General features: G+C 38.7%; 1 protein-coding gene across 1 annotated transcript in view; it reads right to left on the reverse strand.

Annotated features, from left to right (window-relative positions):
- The window catches only part of vps8 (VPS8 subunit of CORVET complex), a 153,998-nt gene that overhangs the window by 45,913 nt on the left and 84,261 nt on the right, over positions 1-23,824 (reverse strand). Inside the window, 5 exon segments of the mRNA XM_036564837.1 lie at positions 10,024-10,106; positions 11,697-11,778; positions 13,241-13,429; positions 14,935-15,024; positions 21,154-21,298. Of these exon segments, the coding sequence (XP_036420730.1) occupies positions 10,024-10,106; positions 11,697-11,778; positions 13,241-13,429; positions 14,935-15,024; positions 21,154-21,298 (589 nt within the window).

A 23,824-nucleotide genomic window follows, 5' to 3' on the forward strand; every position in this document is an offset into this window, starting at 1 on the left:
ACTGGGCTGTGGTTGGATCTTCGAGCGGGACAGTGATCCAAAGCACATCTCAAAATCAACACAAAAATGGTTCACTGGCCACAGAATCAATTTGCCATAGCCATCCCGGTTCCCTGACCTAAAACCCATAGAAAATATTTGGGAGTCCACAAGCGCAGACCAGAAAGATCTGGAGAAATTCTGTATGGAGGAATTGCCATGTGTTCTCCAATCTTATTAAGCACAAAAGAGAAGATTCAGAGCTGCTGTCTTTGCAAAGGGAGGCTGCACAAATTAAAGGGTGCCAACATTGTGCAACACACAGATATAAGAAAAATGCTTATTTCAGGATAAGATTCAGTTTTTTCTTTCAATCATTGTACTTCAAATAAAGGTTACATTTTTTCCAAATATTTCTAAATGAAAGGATAAAGATCAACAATAAAAAAACTGTATTTACAGCCTGTTTTGCTCATGTTTACTAGGAGTGCCAATATTTGTGGAGGGCACTGTATTTCATTATAATTTTGACTGTGACCTGCTGATATGGTCTGATTCAGCACAAAGTTAGCTTTGCAATAATACTCATTATTAACACAAGTATTCAATATTTACGACAAAATTAATATGCAAATGGAAAAAAACCTCCAAATTGGAAATTAATTTTTTCCACATTTTTACTGAAAAATCAACAAAACTATATAGAAAAAAACAAAACAGTGCGATTCATTCCAGAGAACACCTGTTCACCGCTTCAGTCCAGGCACAGTGTGCTTTACACCATTCCAGCCAATGCTTGGCATCAGATCTTAGGCTTGTGTGCAGCTATTCGGCTACAGAAACCTACTTCATGAAGCTCCACACACACAGCTCTTGTGCTGAAGTTGCTTCCAGACCCAGTCTGGGACTCTGTGGTGAGCGATGCAACAAAGAATAGATGAATTTCATTCGCTACACGTTTCAACACTCAGCAGCTCCGCTTTGAGAGTTTGCGTGGTCTATCACTTTTTGCCTGAGCTGTTGTTGCTCTTCGAGGCTTCCATATCACAATAATAGTACTTACAGTTGACCAGGGCAGATCTAGCAGGGCAAAAATTTCACAAACTGACTTGTGGCAGAGGTGGCATCCTATGACAGTGCCATGTTTAATGACACTAAGCAATTTTGTGTGAATACAAATGCAAAAGAAATAGAAATGCCTTGTAATCAAATCTTGAAGATAACTGGCCTTTTTTTGTAAACAGATAATCTCAACATATCATTTATCATTTAATAACTTCCTGTTGTTTTCAAATTACCTGAAATATTGAATAAAATAGCTACAAATACCATTTGTAGCCCAGTTTATAATGTTTCAACTTTCCCTGGATAAGTTAATAGTGTATATAAAATAACAGTATTAATACGCCTTTAGAACAGTACTGTGGATCAGCAGCAGTGAGTGAATGGACCGAGGAATGGACAGAGTGCATGTATGTGGTTGTTATGAATAGGCTGTGGGTCCCACAGGTAATACAGTTCTGACAGAAAACAGCAGCTACATCAGCAGCCAAAAGGTCATCCAATGCAGACACAACAATACAATTCTTATCTCTCTCACACTGTCTGTCTGCATCTCTCTCATTTTTTTCACACTCTCCCCATCTCTCTAGGTCTCCTTCTCTCCTCTGCCACTCTCTTCTATCCTCGCTCTTGTTTCTCTTTGTGTTTTTTTTTCACTTTGGTGTTCTTTTTCTCTCCTCCCCATCTTTCTTTTGCTCTTCATTATTTCCTATATATTTCTCTGATATACACAGCAACATTTGCAAAAAGACAACATATTTTCGACACGGAAATAAAAAGAAACGCTAACATAGCAACAACATTTTTCTCTTCTTTACTTATTCACTGGTCATTTCTACAACAGTGCTCGTTGATAGGATAACTGAGATAAGTCATTTTCTTCAAATAAATAAAGAATATAAACAAAAGAGCATTATCTGTATAAAAGCAAACAAAAAACAAACAAAAAGGCTACATCTCAATATTTAGTGAACTAAGCATTACAAGTTTATTTACAATCTGATCTTGTGTTTCTATATGAAGCATGGGTTTTTTCCACAATCACTCTTATCAAACTGTGGAATCCAGGACACTACAACCAAACAGATGTGTAAATCAGAAGCTATGAAACCTCTGCAGCTGTTTGTTTCAGTACTTAGCTGCTGCTGAGCCTCTTGTTTTCTCCACAAGGCTGAAGTTGGCTTCCTATTCATCAGCTTGATATTAAAATGTTCTGTTCCATCTTAAGTGGAGAAGCAGTAATGTGTAACTGCTGCTCCATTAAAGGAGGAACAGAAAATAAGAAGCTAGCTAACTTTAGCTAACTGTTTTCTCCTCACTCCGGTAACTGAGATTTGGGTAATATCTTCACAAACGAGTTAGCATATTTAACGTATCAGCATGGGTATCTAATGATGTGTTGAGCAATGTTGGCACACGGTCACGGTTCAAACTGCCACTCTTCACCCATCATTACTGTGATAGGAGCTTTCTGCTTGCCATTTCAAACAGCTTGGCTAATAAACAATCCAAGGTAGGCTAACCAAACCATTTTTTTTTCAGATCCAGCAACCCCCACATAAAAAAAATAATAATAATTCATATAGGGTCAAATTCCTAAAAGACAGCCTGATTTCCAACAAGCTTAAAGCTGAAGATAACATGTTTCTTTAATATTTTAAGCAAGTTTACTCTATTTCCATCTTTTAAAGTTTCAAAATAGGAAAAAAAGGAAAGCAAATGATTGTGGACAGCCTGCAAGGTCAATACTTAGTAACACTCCCTTTGGCAAGTATCACAGCTTGTAAACGCTTTTTATAGCACGAGTCTTTCAATTCTTGTTAGGGGGATTTTCACCCATCCCTCTTTGCAAAAACTCCTAGTTCTGTGAGACTTTTTTGCATGCACTGCTCTTTCGAGGTCTACTCACAGACTTTCTATGATACAGATTTTGAGGTATGTTTAGGATCATTATCCTGTTGAAGCTATTCTCTTTTCACCGTCAGCTTCTGTCTTACAGACAGTGTGATGTTTGCTTCCAGAACTTGCTGGTGTTTAACTCAATCCATTCTCCCCTCTACCAGTAAAATGTTCCTCATGCCACTGGCTGCAACACAAGCCCAAAGCATGATCAATCCACTATCATGCTTAAATGTTGGAAAGATTATCTTTTTGTGAAAGTTTGTACCTTTTTTCACCAAACATACCTTCGCTCACTGCGGCCCAAAAGTCCATTTTAACTTCATCAGTCCACAGGACTTGTTGTCGTAAGGCATTTTATTTATTTTAATTTTCAGAGGGCTAGGCAGCTGCTTAGAGGAGCCCATGGCTGCTGATTCTTGACACAAGGTTTGAGGAAGAAGAATATTTATAAGCCTTTGAATTGGCCTTTCCTAATGATGACTGTGAACAAGCCACAGCCCTAACAAGCTTATTAAGGTCTGAGACCTTGGTAAAAGTCATCCAAGACCTTTTTTCCCCCACTCTAAAAGTACACCATTGTGCCAATGCTCCCCCATACCATCACAGATGCCTGCTTTTTTTTCTGTGTGCTGATAACAAGCCTAATGATCACTCTCCTGTTTAGTCCTGAGGACACAGTGTCCACGATTTCCAAAAAGAATTTCAAATTTTGATTTGTTGGACCACAGGGTGCTTTTCCACTTCTCCTCAGTCCATCTTAAATGAGCTTGATGATAAAATCTCCAAGTTCTTTGCTATTTTATGTTCAGAAATGTTATTCTTGAACTGCTGCACTATTTGCCCACACAGTCTTTCTAATTAGTTGTGAGATGTTGCACTAGGTGTTTTTTTCAGTAATACACAACATTGACAGTCTTTTGTTGCCCCTGTACCAACTTTTTTGAAATGTGTTGCTGGCATCAAATTCAAAAAGGCCATATATTTTCCAAAAATCAATAACATTTCTCAGTCTCATTTGATATGTTGTCTTTGCACTATTTTTTTTTACTTAAATATAAGGTTTAAACCATTTGCACATCATTGCAATCTGTTTTTATTAATCTATACACACACACTACAGTATTCTCTTTGTTTTCTCTATACAGTACTGTGAAAATGTCAGAGACCACCATTCATGTATTTAATTTCTGGTCAAAATGACGTTTAAGAACAAGTTATTAATTTTTCAGCATCAAAGGGAAAAAACAAAATATATTTAACAGAAATTCACACAGAAGCCTCAAAAACCAGCTGTCATATTTTCACATACCTACTGTGTTCACCCTTCCACTTTATAACAGCTTCTACTCTGCACAGGAGACTTGCTTTCAGTTCTTCAAAGAAATGTGCAATATTCTGCTTTTCACAATCCAAGTAATTCCAAATGTTCTTCCTTTTTTATTTCCTTTTCTCAGTAAGGGCTTCTTGACATCTACACATCCTTTCAGGCTCATAGTGTTGAGTTTTCTTTTCACAGTGGAAGGAAGGACAGAAACTCCTGTGGATTTTTCAGATCTGAATCAAGAGTGGAGCTTGACTTTCTCCTCCCTATCAAAGATGAAAGCTATAAGTTCTGTATGGGGACAGTTTTCATGGTCTACCAGGTCTTGCACAGTTAGGAGCCCCATTTTCTCTGTATCTTTTTATCTGTTTTTTAACTCCAGTTTTGGAATCCCTGTTTTTTTCACTTATTTTCCAGTGATTTTCCACTTCATTGTGCAAGTGGATTATCTAATATCCAGTTTCCTCAGAAATATCTCCTGGATAATGTATCACATGTACTTAACAGCCATTTTGACTGGGAATTAAACAAATTAGGGTTGGCCTCTTTAGCATGGTGCTGTATTTACTGTCTCTACCTCTGCTTCTCACACACACACACACACACAGAGCAGATAAATGAATCAAAGACCGTTGAGGGAACAGACTGTTACAGCCTTTTACAATATACAGAGGGAGAGAGAGAGAGAGAGAGAGAGAGAGAGAGAGGGAGAGAGAGAGAGAGAAACATTGCAGTACATTTAGCCACCTGTCAGTAAGAGGGAGGGAGAGAGACAGATAGACAAACAAAACAAGAGAGAGAAAGTGCACTCTGTAAACGTTGGCTTAAAGATGTGAGGGGAATTCACATGTAGCATAACACCATGATTCTAACACCATTAACATACAGATCATGAAAAACAGAGCCGCCAGACTGAACTCACGAATTCCAGTCATGCACACGCACAAGACCACCCACAGAGAGACATGAGATACACCGCTGCGATGTGTTTGAGCAGCTGTTCTGAAGCTCAGAGCAACAAGAAAAACACAGCGTATCTAATACAGCTTAACGACTTTCAGGAGACACACAAACACACATTTACTCACACATTTAACCCATTAATCTGCAGCCTTATTACTGAAAAAATATAAATAAAAATATTATTAGGGCAGGCTTATTATTCAGTTAGTAATCTGGAGACTTATTATTCAGAAACAGTATTTAGTAATGATTAAGAATTATTTAGAAACTACTATGAATTATTCAGTAACCACTATGAAGTATTTACTTTATTTATTATTGTTACTATCAATTATTTAGACACCTCTATGGATTACTCAAAAATGCTATATATTATTATTTGGTATTTACTATAAATTATTCAGAAACCACTATTTATTTATTTACTTTTCTTTTTTGTGTATTAATTATTTATTTAACTACTATGAATTATTCAGAAACCTTTATGGGTTATTCCAAAACCACCATGAATTACTTAATGGCTACTATAAATTACTTGGTAACTACTAAGAATTATTTAGAAACCTTTATGGGTTATTCAAAAAAACACTAAATTATTTAGTGTTTATAATAAATTATTCAGAAACCACTATGAATTATTCAGTGACTACTATGGATTACTTATGAATTTAGTAATAATGAAGCAAGTGTAGATAACAAGCAATGGACATTGATGGTTAATGGAGATGACAAACTGTGTAGAGTTGTTAAGTAATCTCAAATAGACTTGCTTATGTGGTTTCTGACACTGTATGATATGCTGTCATCCATAAAAAGGGACACAAACTATGTTCCATAACTAAAAACAAAAAAGCAACAAATGCCTGAATTTTGCAGTACAAATGCTAAATTGTGAGAAATAAGCTTTGATTACTTGTTAGCCACATCAGCCTCACAGCTGCAGCGCAAAACTTGGCTGACTGACTACAAGATGCAAAAAATGTGTAAATGTGAATTTTCACTGAACTATTCCTGGTCTAATCTGCATTCTGGTAGAGCCTCTACTGCTAATTCTGGTCAAGTACATGTTAATAGTGGGTCTAATTAAAAAAAAGAACATAGACACTGTGCTATTATCCCCCCATAAATATCTCTATTAACAACAATGCTAGCATGCATACACATTAGCACTAGTCTGGATAGGCATTACCATTCATGAAAGCCAGAGTGTGCATTAGCATTCATGTTAGCGCAGCCCTGATAATCACACTAAGCAAATGCCATCAAATGTCACCATCAGCAGCAGTTTGTTTTGCTTGCAGATTGAACGTCTGGCGGAGTGATGATGTAAAACAATCCATTTTTAATGGGGAGAGAAACTGTGATGCAACATCAGAGCCTCCAGCGTGTGAAGAAGCATCTGACTGTCTTAATATTGCCTCGAGAACAGACGCTGAAGCTTTATTTGTTAGGAGAAAAAAGCCAGCCACCTAATGAATCATGCTTCGAAACGCAAATTGCTTTGTTAATGCTACTGTTAGTAAACAGTGCCTTCATATACTGCCTGACACTAAATTAGACAACAAAGTTACTATAGCAACTACGAATCTAAACTAGGAACTGTCTTTAAGAACATATGCACATGTACCACAATATGTGCGTTAGGGCGGTCGAACAATTAAAATAATTAATCACGATTAATCACAGATATATTTTTCCATTTAAAAAGCTGTGCATTTTGCTATACCTATGAATTCATTACTTTCAGTAATTCAGTAACATTATTTTCACTGTGTGAAAGAAGAGTTCACATCAACTGAACATAAAAATCACAATTTCAGTAAAGTTTCCAATTTTCCTCACTGACATCCAGAGAGCAATAGCGGCTGCATGTTCCAACCAACGAGTTTATATGCTTATATCATATATATGGTGAGTGGCTTCAACTCCTCCACGACTGTAGCCTCTCGATCTCTTTCGTACAGTTCATGGATTCTTGTTACAGTAGACGCTTTCAAGAGGAACTGTAGGGTTCCACTTTGCTACAAGCTACAGGCTGTATTAGAACAAGAGGGCTGTCTATCAAAAAAAAATATATATAAATTACCTACTGCACTGTTCACCTAACTCAGATGCAGTACTTAAAAACGGTCTGTGTGATACAAACTATGTTCCACAACTGAAAATACTAGGAGCAGATGCCTGAATTTTGCCCATTTTAATAGATAACAGTACAGATGATAAATGGTGAGAAACAGGCTTTACTTGATAGCTACATTAGCCTTACAGCTGCAGCACAAAACTAAACATGTCACCAAACATGTCATACCTGACTGACTGCATCACATTAAAATGAGTAGATGTGAATTTTCACTGAACTATTCCTGGTGTAATCTGTATTCTGGTAGAGCCTCTATGCTAATTCGGGTCAAAAACATGTTAATAGTGGGAGTAATTTTGGTCTACTGCCCATCAGCAAAAGATTATAGACACTGTGCTATTATTCCCCCTATAAATATCTTCATTAGCATTAATACTAGCAAATCATGAGTTTTTGCTTCACCCGTAAGGTTGCCATTTCAGAGATGGTAACTCACTATTTTGGTAAATGCAAAAAGAAAAAAAAACATCCAAACATTCTGCACTAAACATATATTACTGTACAAGCTATTAAAGAACAGAGAGCTCACACAGAGCTGCTGATAGTATACACACACACCCCATTACTTGAACATGCATTCAGATCAATAGAGGAATGGTGACAGCACTAAATATGCCACAATGAAAACAGACAATATGCTGCTGCTGTTGACCTGTTTCCACTCATTAATATTAAATAAGTTCATACACTCACCTCCCACGAACATTTCAAAACTGTGTGCACATGAGAGTGAGTATGTGTGTGTGTTCTGATAGGCTGGAATTCAGTGGAATCCATCCTTCAACAGTGCATCCAACTAATCTGCTTCTGTAGATGTGTAAGGCTGGTATGAATATAGTTTGCTGTAAATGGTCAATGGAGTTTGTGCAGTGTATCAGTTCTAATCACTATCTAGAAAAGGCAGGAAAGTGTGGAATTGATTTGCAGGATAAGAAGGTGTGTGTGTGTGTGTGTGCGCGCGCATGTGTTAGAGCAGACTGCTGTTTGTGATAAAAGGGATTGATTTCTGGCCAGGTTCATTCAACTCTTTCCAAAAGGATGGTAATTTCAGGTAACCAAATAAATAAACAACTGGAACGCACAGAAACTAGTGACATACCGAAAATGACTGAAACCAAAATGTGAGACACACTTGGCCAAAACCAAAAAAAAGTCTTTTTTATATGTTTTTCTTCATATAATGATATAATTGAATAACTGGTCACACTTTATTTGGATGGTCCCCTATAGATGCTCTACATGCATTTAAATCATTAACAAATTTTCTTGTGATGTTCAGTTGATCATCAATAACACTAAGGTTAGGGTTAGGGTCAGGAGTAGGTGTAGGTTTTGCCTTGAAGTTAGGGTTAGGCTTAGGGGTAGATGTAATAAACTCTTCCACACTGAACTTGAAGTTCAGTTGCATTTAATAGAAATTTAGTTGAAATGTTACTTAAAGATATACTGAGCGTTTACAAAGCATCTACAGGGGACCGTAAAAGTAAAGTGTTACCAAATAATTTACATAATTAAAATAATTTACTTTAATACCATTTTTAGTATAATGCAGACAATGCTTCAAGGGGGATGATGGCTACGTTGGGAAAAGAACTGACAGAACTAGAGAGCACTAATCTAATTTTACACAGTCGGCTAAATAATATTAAATGTGTACAGTCACATGCAAAGGTTTGAACACCCCCGTAACACATCCTCTACAGAGAACACACTTAAATATGACATTTTCCTGTCATATTAAAGGGGTTTTGCTCAGGCCACATTTTATGTTTAGTTCTTTTCTGCCAATAAGTTAAATTCAGGAAAAAAAACACTAACTGTGCATAAATGTGCAGCAGTGTGTTCTCTGTAGAGGATGTGTACTAAGGGAGTGTCTATACTTAAAGTTTGGTTCAATTATGGTGGTACTGCATGACGCGAAGCAGTGTTCATACTTTAAACTGACTGCACCAGAGTGCCTTGAAGCGAACTGAGATAGACCTGTTCAGTGGTTCTCGGTTCGCATATTCGGACGGCAGCATTCTCACTTGCTTTAGACAGAGCAATCGCACCAGCATTCGTTTTAAATGACCCAAACCTGCCAAGCCTGAAAACACCCGCGGAATGCAACATACTCAAAAACTCTCAGCATATTCTGTATGGCTTGAGTTGAGTTGTAAAATTTTGAATAAAAATACTTTTGTTTCCGTGAACTCATATAATTTTGTATGGCTGAATTCTACACCCACTTTGCGCTAATGACAGAAAAACACCTTGTTTATAGTGACATGAAAAGGATGTGTTGTGTAGCTTTGGAACTTGCTGCTCACGTTTAGAAGTGAAGGTTTCTCCAGTGGGGGCACTATCATCATACAAGTCACGTTTGAGTGCATCATTTAAAAAATAAGAAATATCCATGAACCCACACCAGCAGGATCTAATGAACTAGTAAAATCTACATTATTCATCTACAGAAACAACTGAAACGCAAACATGATTATCCAAATTATTTTATCAATTTAGCAAATATGAATGATCTAATCTTTCTCATTTTAGTGAATATTTGTTGCAACCTAAATTCATAGCCATTGATACCGCTCTAAAAATCACAGTTGTATATTTATTATATGGCTATAGCATGTTATAAGATGTCTATAAGCGGTGTATAAGTGTTTACCTGTAGAATGCGCTGGATGATGGCAGGCAGGGCAATGAAGCTGGACATGCTGTTTAACACCTTCATAGTGAGCTCCTTCAGTGCTGTGGATCAGGCATGTGTGTTATTTGTTAATTCATAAATACATTTATTTTCGGATTTTACAATTTGTTTTAAAAGGAAGAGTCTACCATAGGTAGCTTAATATCTATCTATAAAGAACAGAAACTGGCACAAAACTCAATAAAAATCAATACACACAATATATATATATATATATATATATATATACACACACACACACACACACACACACACGTTTGCTGCTTCAGTGTTGGAAAACAGGATTATAGTTTAAAATTTTGTTGTATAGACCAAAGTTTCCACTAAAATCATTTTAATCAGCGTTAAGAGCTTACTTAGCATTAAATATTTTAGTGCCCAGGCTAGTGGTTTTCAACCTGTGGGCCACAGTGGCTGAATTTTTTTATTTATTTTTCAACTGCAAAACTTCATCATGAAATGTAGACATTTCACTAAACCAAACATTTTAAACACGACAAATTATTATTGAACTGATAACTATTTGCAAGGATAAAACAATAATGCTTAACTATTTAGGTCAAGCTCATTGACTGGTCTGGCAAAATACTTGACTGTTGCAACTGGCAAAGCTAGCTAGATATGTTTATATTTTCAGTGTAAGTCAATGTAAGACATTTATCTTTTTCATTGTATAGAATTCATCCATCACAGACAAATAACTACAGACAGAAAATATCAGTAATCATTTTGGTGTTGATTATGTTGTGTGATTATACAGTCAAGTGAAACTCCATACATCTGTAAAACTCTTTTACAATGGCCGTTAAACCTTACTGTGGGCTGTGAAAGCGTTTGTGGTCAGATGTGTGGGCTGCTAGCTTCAAAAGGTTGGGATATCCTGGCCTGTGCTACTGTCAGCTCTGCACAGCTCTGTCTCTGCCCAGCGGGGGTCTTTTCTACATACACAGGATACCAGGGGTACATGTCGACACAGGATTTTATTTGATTTGATTGATTTTATATGGACATCAAATAAAATTTTTGCTGGTCATTATTTCTGGCAGGATTTTAATTTGCTGGTCTTGCAGAGTTTTGTACCAGTCAAATACCAGTATTCACCATCTAATGGGAAAAACACCCTAAAAGCCACAAATTTCAAATGTTTATTCACGGCTTCTATAATAAGTGAATTCTTTTCTGAGTACAGGGAAAAGTGTTGACATTATTATTCAGGGTAATCAACCATGCACTATAGATGCAGCAGATAGAGATTAGGTTTAAAACACCAGAATATTCCTTTGCAATTTTGAACCTCTTCTGAGAACAATACCGGCAACAAGATCAGTAACAGACAGTGACAGTGAGTAAGAGTAAAATGAGCTCCAGCTGAGAATAAGCTGTAGCAGGTTATATTTGAGGGAGATGCAGAGAGTGAATCATTCTCACGAGCAGATCCACTTTCAGACACTCCGTCCTCAGGCTGTGGTTATTAACCAAATTGAACGTGTTATCAGAGGCTCTTCCATGTAGAAAGAGTTTTAGCTGTTCATTAGACTGTTTTTAACAATTCGCTGTCTGCAGAATAAGCCTGGAGCTCCACTAAATGACTGTAGATAAAGCATATCTAGCACGGGTGCGTGTGTGCTCACCCTCAGAAGTGTGCTTGGCGTCAGGGCCTTTGAGGAGTTTCTGTGGAGACATCATGGCCTCCAGCAGAGGAAACCACAGAGCCTGTGAAGAGAGGAAGAGAAGCACAAAATAAAACTGGGTTATTTATGCATTAATATAATCGGCCTATGAATAAACGAGCACCACTTAAGACACACAAGCAGGAACCATCTCCAAAGACACACATACACACCACAAACTCATTTTTATACAGTGTCAGGACGTGGGGTCATGTACAGTAGTGTGCAAAAGACAGAAGCCACTGTTCATTCATTTAACTTTCAGTCAAGACAGTCATTATGCACAAGTTATTCATTTTCAGGAGATATTTCTGAAGAGATTAGATAAAAGATAATGCACTTACATAAGGAAAAATCAAAGGAAAAAACAGGAGCTTCCAAAACTGGAGTTCAAAACTTTATTAAATGGGACTCCTAAAAACCTGGTATATATCATTCTTGCAATTATCTAATCAGGGAATCTTGCAGCAGCAGTGCAGTGCGTAAAATCATGCACATATGGGCCAGCAGCTTCAGGTAATGTTCATATCAACCACCAGAATGGGGAAAAAAAAGTAATCAGTGATTTTGACTGACACGATTGTTGGTGCCAGGCTGGTTTGAGTATTTGTATGACTGCTGATCTCCTGGGATTTTCATGCACAACAGTCTCTAAAGTTTACTCAGAATGGTGCAGTAAAGAAAACACATCCAGTGAGCAGTAGCTCTGTAGACGAAAACGCCTTGTTGATGAAAGAGGTCAACGAAAAAAGGCCAGACTGGTTCAAGCTGAATTCCAATAACCACTCTGTACACTTGTGCTGAGCAGAAAAACACCTCAGAATGCACAACACATTGAACCTTGAGGTGGATGGGCTACAACAGCAGAAGACCATGTCGGGTCCATCTTCTATAAACCAAGAACAGAAAGCTGAGGCTGCAGTGGGTACAGGCTCTGCAAAACTAGAAAGCTGAAGACTGGAAAAATGTGGCCTGGTCTAATGAATCTCGATTTCTGCTGAGGCACACAGATGTTAGGGTCAGACTTTGATGCCAAAAGTATGAATCCATGGACCCAGCCTGCCTTGTGTCAACAGTCCAGGCTGGTGGAGGTGGTGTAATGGTGTGGGAATGTTTTCTTGGCACACTTTAGGCCCATTAATACCAATCAATCATTGTTTGAATGCCACAGCCTATTTGATTATTGTTGCTGACCATGTGCATCCCTTCATAGCCACAATTTATCCACCTTCTAATGGCTTCTTCCAGCATGATAATGCACCATGTCACAAAGCAAAAACTGTTTCATGAAACTGGTTTCATGAATGTGACAATGGGTTCAGTGTTCTTTAGTGAACTTCCCAGTAAATGGATCTGAATCCAGAAGAACACCTCTGGGACGTAGTAGAACGGGAGAGTACCTATATGTAACGTCCTAAACCGAACCCTAACCAATGTGTGTCTCTTTTTACACAAAATTTGCACGTTTTTGTCTTGAAAATACAGAAAAACAAACATACACACACCTCTCTCTGCTGTTGGTTGAGTCCGTGTGAGCTCCTGTGGCACAGACTGATGATGTCATTCAGTGCTTCCTCTACTCTGGCCAGTGGCGTTTGTTCTTCACCCCCCATTTCACTCTCCTCTTCCTCAGCCTTCTGCCCGAAAGGTTGTGAAGGCTCTTGAGTGACTGCGTGCAGCTTGTCCTTCAGCATCTAACACATACACATATAGAGCAGGCCATTAATCCATATTCTCTCTCTCTCTCTCTCTCTCTCCTTCCCTACCTACCTACCACCTACTGGGACTGAGCAGCCTCAACACATACACACAAGATCACACTAAAACAGATAATTTAGCCGATCTTTTGCATGATACCAAATGTTTCATGCTGTTACAATACTACAGTATGGTAATCCATTCAGTTTCTAAGCTTTACTACGTTCACTAGTTCTCTAGCTATAAAACAAAAGTACGTCACATGGCTAAAAACATTAGCACTAGCCACCCTGAAGCCTGAATTTTGTCTTCTTTTATCTTTAGAGATATCACTAATCATACAGTTTCAGAAGCCACACAATTACCTCTATTTGAGATCAATGAACAACTTGACAGTTTTAAGGTAAGTGTGATGATTTAGGCATGCAGTTTGCAAAGTAAGTATGAGCTACATTGGCTTTGTAGCTCCAGTAAGAAACTAAAGAAGCAAACTTTAGGCACTTAACATGTCTTGACTTTTCTGCATAATCTTGAAAACTTCAGTTACACTTTGTATCGTGTCGGAGTTTCATGTTGAATGAACCAATACAAATAGCCCAAAAATCTTGCTACATTAACTTTCGTTACAAATTAAAGGTACAGTGTGTAAGATTTAGGGGTATCTATTAGCAGAAATGGAATATACTATATGAAACACCTGTAATTACGAATCACTGTGTTTTCGCTGGCTCAGAATGAGCCCTTCATTTCAACATAGGGAGCAGGTCCTCTTCCAACACAGGCCGCCATGTTGTGCCACTATGTTTTACAGTAGTCCAGAAAGGAGAAGTCAAACACTGGCTCTAGAGCGCCTTTCATGTTGTTACTAAAATGGTAGCTTGAATCTGGTGGCGCCATGGCCTCGGTTAGAAGATGTAGAAAGAAGAAGAATCAGTGGTTGCTGCTGGTGCTGGCTGACCATTTTGAGTTGCGAGAAGTTTGAGAACCCAAATTTTGACAAATGGAAGATCATATTTATTATTTAGCTCAAAAAAGCAAGGGAAGGTGAATCCTCATCATCAAAAAAACAAAAATATGAAGAAGCAAAACAAAATCAGGACAGCCTAACAGCCACTGTAGGTCCTATAACAAGCCTGGAAAGTGAGGGGTGAGGGTGGGATATTCAGCTGGTTGCAGGCTGCAACCTCACTGCCAGACACCATGAAGTTTTGGCACATTTTATGTACTGTGCTTTATTTCTTTCCAACATGTTTAACTCTGAATATAAACAGTGATAATGAATAATGAAGTTTGTTCCCTGTAGCAGATGTGTTAAATCAAACGTACTGTAACCGCAGGTATATATAACTTTCAGCACCTCTAGCTTAAAACACACTCATGTCCATGCCTGTATAGTGTTTTCAGTGTTCAAATTTTGACTCCTGTAACAATAAACCAAGCGCTCGAGTAACTGTGCGTTCTCCTTGTATAAAAAGTGAGAGCAACCGCAGAGGTCTCTAACCTGCAGCAGGACCTGGAAGGCTCCTTGGACGTCCCCCTTTTTCTCCAGCAGGTAGGCAGTGGCCTCATGTAACTGATGCTGCTTGGTGATCTGTGACAGAAAGAAGTCAACACAGGACAGTTAACTACATTCCAGCAGGATACATGGTTCTTACATAGTAAGCCATCTGAGAGCCTGAGTACACGATAATGCTTTCTGGAGAAACAGGGAAAGCAGGTTATTGGATCTTTACTTCAACAGGAATAACATACATCACTAAGAAAACAATGAGATATCAGTGATATCAAGAACAGGGTGACCAGATATTCCCATTTTCCAGGGACAGTCCCTGTTTATGGTGTCACCACCTGCAACTGTCCCCAGGAATGTCCGTGTTTTTACCTGTGAATTAAAAACACAGCGGAAGGTCCTAAGAAAGATCTGGCAAGCAGAGTAGGTGCGCAGACATCTCGGACTGTGCTAGTTTTGGCCAATAAAGAGAAAAGTGCAGCCCCACCTCTCGTCCTCCTTTAAAAATGTCATTGTGAGAGATGGTATGTGCCAAAATAAAACAAGTTCATTCAATCACATTTAATCACAAACTGGTTATGTTTTTGTGCAATTAAAATATTGTTTTAGAACATTTTTACTCACTTGTGTGCAAGAGTTGTGTTAAAGTGAAATGCTAATTATGAAGTGAGAGTATGGATGCTAATTGTTAACGGAGCACTCTTGTTTTTTTTTTTTTTTTTTTCTTACCGGGTATGACAAGATTAATCCTGATTAAACCAACAGACTGTGGTTGTTTTTAGAGCAGCGCTGGAACTTTATTTCCCAATTTAATGATTCAGTTTGGTTTTAATAGCTCATGCAGTGTAACGGCAGCTGAGAGAGACAGAGAAAGGCCAGTGAAGCCTGTTTACTCCTCCTATCTGCTCTTTATGCAGGTAGGTTGGGTAATACTGTCGTCAAATATGTATGAATTTCATACTGCTGAGTTAACAGAGAGCATGTATATTGTCACGTCGGCAGAGAGTAAAATACAGGGAAGGCCATGATCTGCTGCAAGAAAGTGCTGTTTATTGAACACACCAGCAAAAAGGCCCATACAGAAGACTGAACTACCCGGGGAGGTCACCACTACCCACATACTTTACCCTGACGGTGACCCTCCCCCCAGAGCTGATGTGTTGATGTCATCACTTTAATCTCTACAAGCTCTACACAATGCAGAAGTAAACCCGTTACAAACTGGTATGAAAATTTTAATTTTTTTTTATATGTTGACTGCCAAACTGCAAATATCTGCAGTTTTCATTTCAGAAATCTGACCACCTTAATCACGAAATACATACATAGTTTGGTGGAAAATTACTTACCCCATATGTATCCCATCCGCATGACGCGTCTGAAGTTTTTTGTTTAGCTTGTTTAGTTTTGCACTGGAGCTATGAAGCTAAAGCAGCTAATTTAGCACCGAGCAGCAATTAGCATAGAACAAACTACACGTTTAAACCTGCGCACACACACACACACACACACACACACACACACCTCAAACTGTGTTAAATTGTTCAGTAATCACAAATAGTCTTGATTATGTCATTTCGGACACTGTATGATATTCTGTTGTCTAGAAAACAAAAGCACGTCGCATGGCTAAAAACATTAGCACTAGCCACCTTGAAGCCTGAATACTGCCCCTTTTTTAGAGATAACAATTATACAGTTTCAGAAGCCACACAATCAAGTCTATCGGAGATTACTGAACAACTCAACACAGTTTTAAGGTAAGTGTGTGATTTAGAGATGCACTTTGCAAAGTATTTGTTAGCTACATTAGCCTTATAGCTCCAGTGAGAAACTAAAGAAGCAAACTTTAGGGTTTTTTTCCATTTTTTCCCCAAACTATATATAATAACTATACCTTTGGAATACAATCCAACGTACAAAGTTATGTATGCACAAAGCAATGCATCAGTGCGGATGTTTCTATACTGTAATAAGCACAACAAAGGGGTGGAAGAGCGAGGAAGAGAGACAGACAGAGAATGAGAGAGAGACAGAGAGGGGGAGAGAGATTGAGAAAGCGAGAGAGAAAAAGTGAGAGACAGAGAGAGAGAGAGAGACAGAGAGAGAGAGAGAGAGAGAGAGAGAGAGAGAGAGAGACAGACAGAGAGTAAGAGAGAGACAGAGAGGGAGGGAGAGAGGGGAAGAGATAGAGATAGAGAGAGAGAGAGAAGGTCAGACAGGTACATTAGTAATCAGAGAGGAGTGGAAGAGACAGAATTAGAAGAGACAGCACAGAGTGAGTGTGTGTGTGTGTGTCTGATCAATTATTTATCAGGCGCCAGTGGCTGTAAACCTGTATTGATTCTCCACCCTGGAGTACAGCTCTCTCCACACCTTTAACTCTCTCTCTCTTCTCTATTCCACCACTCTCTCTCTGTTCCCCCTCTCTAACTCTGTGTACCCTGTCTCTCTCTCTCTCTCTCTCAAACACTATCTCTGTCACCATCTGTCTTCCTTCTGTATCTCTTTTCTTTCACTCTCCAACCTCTCACTCTTTCTTCTTCTCTCTCCTTTCAGTATCTGTCACTCTCATTCTCGCAGCTCTCTTTTCTTTCCATTTCCTTCTTTCTCTACATTCACTCTTTTATTCTTTCTCTCTTCTCTCTCTCTCAGCTGTCTCCTGTATTAAACAGGACACATCTCCAAACTCACTCTATTATTAAAGCTCTGCTGAGTGCCTGCAGAAGTAAAAAGGTTTCTCCTGTCTTTGCTGAAAGAAATGCTTTGATAAGTATCGTTTTAAAGAGCCCATATCACAGAAAACTGAATTCTCCACTGCTTTTTGAAAAAAGTTTGATGTTATGTGTGAACACTGTTAAAGTTTTAAAATGTACTGTTAAAATGTACTTTTCATCTCCCCTTTATTCAGTCTATAAACTGATCAGGCATAACATTACGAGCACCTCCTTGTTTCTACGCTCATTGTCCATTTTATCAGCTCCACTTACTATATAGGTGCACTTTGTAGTTCTACAGTTACAGACTGTAGTCCATCTGTTTCTCCGCATACTTTGTTGCCCCCTTTTACCCTGTTCCTTTAGTGGTCAGGACCCCCATGGACCCTCACAGAGCAGGTACTATTTGAGTGTCCGCTCACTGTCCACTCTATTAGACACTCCTACCTTGTCAGTCCACCTTGTAGATGTAAAGTCAGAGACGATAACTCATCTGCTGCTGCACAGTTTGTGTTGGTCATCCTCTATTCCTTCATCAGTGGTCACAGGACGCTGCCCACAGGACGCTGTTGGCTGGATATTTTTGGTTGGTGGACTATTCTCAGTCCAGCAGTGACAGAGGTGTTTAAAACACTCCAGCAGCACTGCTGTGTCTGATCCACTCGGACCAGCACAACACACACTAACACACCACCACCAGTGTTACTGCAGTGCTGAGAATGATCCACCACCCAAATTGTACCTGCTCTGTGAGGGTCCATGGGGGTCCTGACCACTAAAGGAACAGGGTAAAAGGGGGCAACAAAGTATGCGGAGAAACAGATGGACTACAGTCTGTAACTGTAGAACTACAAAGTGCACCTATATAGTAAGTGGAGCAGATAAAATGGACAATGAGTGTAGAAACAAGGTCATAATGTTATGCTGGATCGGTGTAAATCGAAACTCCATCCATCCATCATCTAAACCGCTTATCCTTCTGGGTCGCGGTGGGGTGCTGGAGCCTATCCCAGCTGTCATTGGGCGGAAGGCAGGATACACCCTGGACAGGTCGCCAGTCCATCGCAGTAAATGGAAACTATGCTTCAAAAAACACCTAATTTTTAATTTACTGTTTTTGTGGTCATGCAAACCAACACACTCACATATCTACCTATTCGGCCCACAGCAGCTTAGTTATGCTCATTCACGCTAAAGGTATAAGGAGTGTTTCAGTCTAGCCCAGGGGTCGGCAACATGCAGCTCTATCCTGTTGCGGCTCCACAGCAGAATTAGATTTTTAGGTAAACATAAAATAATCCTCCTTTAAAACAGAGCTCTGCCGATCGTTCTAACACAGTTTTAACAAACACTGGAGTTAATATATAACTGCTAATTCATCCCTTAACCCTGAAGGTTGGCATGCAGACTGGTCACCACAGCAACACAGACAAAAATCTCGCCTAGCTAGTAGCTAACGAAAAGAGAAAGATTTAAAACAAACATTGATAATCTGGAGACAAATGGGCTTATTTGCATTTTCAAGCACTTCAGCTGGTTTCCTGAAACGTTTAATGCGCCATGGGAAACTGTCAAACACTAAAAAGTCGCAAAGCTGCAGTCAGTTTCCTGTTTGCCAGCTTCTTGTTCGAATTGTCCCGTTCCACTTTAAACAGTGCAGCAGTTACTTTCTGGCGTCTCAGGCACCATTTAAGGTGGAACAGGAAAATTAGAACAAGAAACCGGCGAATGAGAAGCTGACTTCAGCCTCATGAATCAGTCTAATGTTAAGAGACATTTTACAGGAAACTATTCTACTTTTGCAGAGAAGTTTCCTGCCAGAGATGCGAGAAAAGTGGCTATAGCTGAGCTAAAGCAAAGCAAAGTAAATCTGGGTTTTTGTTTATATTTTTTAGCCTACACTAGGACATCAGCACATACTGGGACATATTTACAGCCAAGACAGTAAAATGGACATAAAACGTTGTGGTTCTCAAGGTGGTTTGATTTTTGTTGAAAGGACAAAATGGCTCTTCTTAACATTTGGGTTGCCGACCTCTGATCGATGGCACAGTACAGGTAGGATAAAAAAGTAGGATGGACCCTTTAAAACTTTGGACCACCATGGACACCAAGTGCCCATTTTATTAGTGTCACTGACCATATAGGTGCACTTTGTAGTTTTAAAATTACAGATTGTTGTTCATCTGTTTCTCTGAATAATTTTTAACCCCTCAGGACCCCCACAGGACCACCACCAAGCAGACATTACATGGTTGTGACACTACTGTGGAAAAGATTCAAGACATCTGAGAAAACTGTTTGCATCTTCTTTTTATTTGTAAATTTAGGATATTTACTAGTAAATATCATATAAAACTTTAGAATAAATTCAAATATGCATTACTACAGTAAAGTATAAGCATAATATCTTCTGTTCAGCAAGTTACTGCTATACTGTGAGCTGCTTATAAGAACACATTTGGTTCCTCTTCTACAGCCACTGAATGGACCTGTTCTATTCCACCACCAGCACATCTAATTTATATTCATGAAGTATAATTTAATGATGTATAACTTAATGAAGTACAATTCAATTAAGGATTGATTAGCTGAAGTAGGTACTGCATGGTAACTGTAAATAATGGGCTTCATCAGTCTTTGGAAATGGTTCAGCTAACACACAAAATCAGAATTTAATTGTATTTGCAAGATTATTTGGATTTTTTTCTAACATTTACCAAGTAAACAACTCATTGACATGTAAACAAAGTCATTCTGAGTGGTTTAATGTGAAGTGCTTCATTGTAGAGAAATGTACAGACTCAGATTTCTTTACAGTGGTGCCGATAGGAACCAGGAGTCACAATGTCTACAACACAAATATAGCCATTTTATTTACCATCCAAAACCACCAGTGAACGAACCTGCATGTGCCTCCTGAGTTTGTATGTGTAATGTTTATAAATCAAAATTTTTCCACAAAAAAAATGCCTTCAGATGTCTGGTTCCTATAGCCACCACTGTGAACAATTGTGACTAAAAAGCTTCAAATCACTCTGAATAGGTAATTAGGCCTCATTCTCCAGGTTTTTTCTTAAATTTGTTCTTGAGAAAGATCCTAAGAAAAAGTCTACATCAGATTCATGACGTGTTCTTAAACCGCAGAACTGTTCATACCTCTGTGCTCTTGAGTGTGTGTAGATTATGTCCTTACAAAATCCCAAATAAGAAAACACTGGCGAATGTCAGAATCTTTGTGAAAACTGCCTAAGTGGGTTTTAAGAAGAAACTTCTTAATAACAGTTGGTGAGTGAGATCCATTGTCTTTGTTTACATCTTATACATTTAATTATGCAGGGAGAGAGAGAGAGAGAGAGAGAGAGAGAGAGAGAGAGAGAGAGAGAGAGAGAGAGAGAGAGAGAGAGAGAGAGACAGAGAGAGAGACAGAGAGAGACAGACAGAGAGAGAGAAAGAAAGAAAGAAAGAAAGAGAGAGTTATCAGTGCTCTTACTTCTATGGTTTCCTCCAGGCGGTAGTGCTGGGAGGTCTGGAGGAAGGCTGTGACCTGGCGAGGGTTAAAACGGCACAGCAAGTCCACCAACAGCTCATACAGCTCCGGACCAAGCTTCGGCACAGCCTGGGGAGCATGACCTTCACTGGAGAGGGGAGATGGGAGAAGGGGGAGAGAGCAGAAGAGCAAGAGAGAGCAAAAGAGAATTAGAGAGAAAGAGACAGAGCGAGCGAGTGAGCGAGAGAGAGAGCGAGATAGAGAGAGAGAGGAGAGAGAGAGGAGAGAGAGGGAGAGAGAGAGAGAGAGAGAGAAAAAGAGAAAGAGCAAGAGCAAGAGATAGAGAGCAAAACAGAGACCGAGAGAGAGACAGAGAGAGAGAGAGAGAGAGAGAGACAGAGTGACAGAGAGACTGAATAAGGGGCCCATATCATAAAAAGCAGAATTCTTGTTTTTTTTTAATAAAAGAGTTAGATGTAGCATGTAAACATAGTTTCTGATAGAACATACTGATCACTCTCCAGTCCATATTTTTATTTTCAGTTTAAATTTATATTCATCGAATTTATATATTCATAGTTTTAAACCAAAATGCATTTGTGACATCACAACACCCAACTCATTGCTTTATATTCATCTATTCAGCCTACAGCAGTTTAGCTGTGTCCACATTGACGTTAAAAGGAGTGTTTCAGCCCTGAGTGATTTCTGAATGAGGCACAACACAGAGCAGCCAATCAGAGCATAGGTCTTTTGCATATATTAATCCTAAAGGCAGAAACAGTCTGCGTCACTGAAGTTAAACTCTTTAAAGCAGAGGTATGGGCCACAAGTCCACACAAAATAAAACTGCAGATTTTTTCCTTGACTTTAATAGTTTCTCAGTACAATCAAAGGACCTCAGTGTCCCATATCAGTAATATCTCTAAGACTGTGTTTTATTACTTCAGAAACAAATCCAAAATAAGAAATAAGCTATCCCTTCAAGATGCTGAGAGATGAGTTCATGCTTTCATAACTACGGGAACTTGTTACTGGCTGGTTGCCCTGCTGTCTCTGTAAATAAGCTCCAAACAGTTCAGAATGCAGCAGCCCGTGTACTGACTATAAAAATAAAATTTCACCATATCACCCCAGTCTTATTCAGCTCACACTGGCTTCCCGTTAAAGGGGAATTTCCCCAATTTTTAAAAAATCCCTGTACAAATTCAGTGATCAAGATGAAAAAAATGTAATTCAGAGTGGTCTGATGTGAAAGAGTTCATTGTAGAGAAACTTGTTCTCATAGATTTCTTTACAGTGGTGGTGACATGAACCAGGGCTCACCATGTCTACAACATACATATTGTCATTTTATTTACTATCCAAAACCACCAGTGAACCTACATGTGTCTTCTGAGATTTTAAATGCAATGTTGAAAATGTATGTGCAATGTTAAAAATGGCAAAATAGCACTGAATCTGGAAACAAAAGGTTTTCTTTGGGGGTTATTTTGCCTCATAACACCCTGCATGCACCACAGAGCCATGAATAAATGTTATGTTCTAGGCCAGGGGTCGGCAACATGCAGCTCTTCTAGTGGCCCTGTTGCAGCTCAACAGCAGAATTAGATTTTTTAGGTAAAATAAAACTCTGCTGATCGTTACAACACAGTTTTAGGCATAAAAATTCTTAAAGGCTGGAGTTAATGTAGCCTATAACTGCTACTTTAGCAACTTTTGACCCTGAAGGTCACATAGCAACGCAGGCAATAATCTCACCTAGCTAGCAGCTAAACAAAAGACAAAGAGTAAGATTTAAGACAAACACTGATAATTTGGAGACAAACAGACTTATTTGCATTAATAATCACTCCAGCTGGTTTCCCAAAACATTTAATCTGCAACAAGAAGCAGTCAAAACACTGAGGTCAGCTTCTCATTCACCAGCTTGTTTGAATTCTCCCATCCCACCTTAAATGGTACAGCAGTTACATTCTGGAGCGTCAGGCAGCATTTAAGGTAGAACGGGACAATTCAAACAAGAAGCTGGCGAATGAGAAGCGACTTCAGCCTCGTAAAAAATCAAATGTTGAATGACATTTTACAAGAAACTGTTGTACTTTAGCAGAAAAGTTTCCTGCTGGAGAAAAGCAGCTATAGCGGAGCCAAAGCCTAAAGCAGAGCAAGTAAGTCTGGGTTTTTGTTTATGTTATATTTTTTTAACCTACACTAGGACATCAGCACATATTTACAGCCAAGACAGTAAAATGGACATATGTTGTGGCTCTCAAGGTGGTTTGATTTTTGTTAAAAGGACAAAATGGCTCTTCTTAACATTTGGATTGCCGACCCCTGATCTAGGTCAAAACCTCTCAAATCTATCGCAAAAAGTCTCTCACGTATCAGACAGCATATTCTTATTTTATGTGATAACTTTGTGAGGGAGCTTTTAGAGGCATTAAACTTTCCAGATGTCTGGTTTTTATCACCACCACTGTGATAATTGTCACAATATGCTTTTCCGAGTATATTGTTGACATCATCAGTACTTAAAGAACACTTTCCAACTGCATTCCAACTGCATAACTGGTGTATCATAAAAATTTCTTATATTATCATGATTACATTTTTGCCCAGTTCTAATGTGGTGATCCTTATCTATCCCATGTTATATTTCCAAGTTAAACACAAA

This window comes from Colossoma macropomum, unplaced genomic scaffold, assembly GCF_904425465.1.
Source record: "Colossoma macropomum unplaced genomic scaffold, Colossoma_macropomum, whole genome shotgun sequence".
Taxonomy (NCBI): Eukaryota; Metazoa; Chordata; class Actinopteri; order Characiformes; family Serrasalmidae; genus Colossoma; species Colossoma macropomum.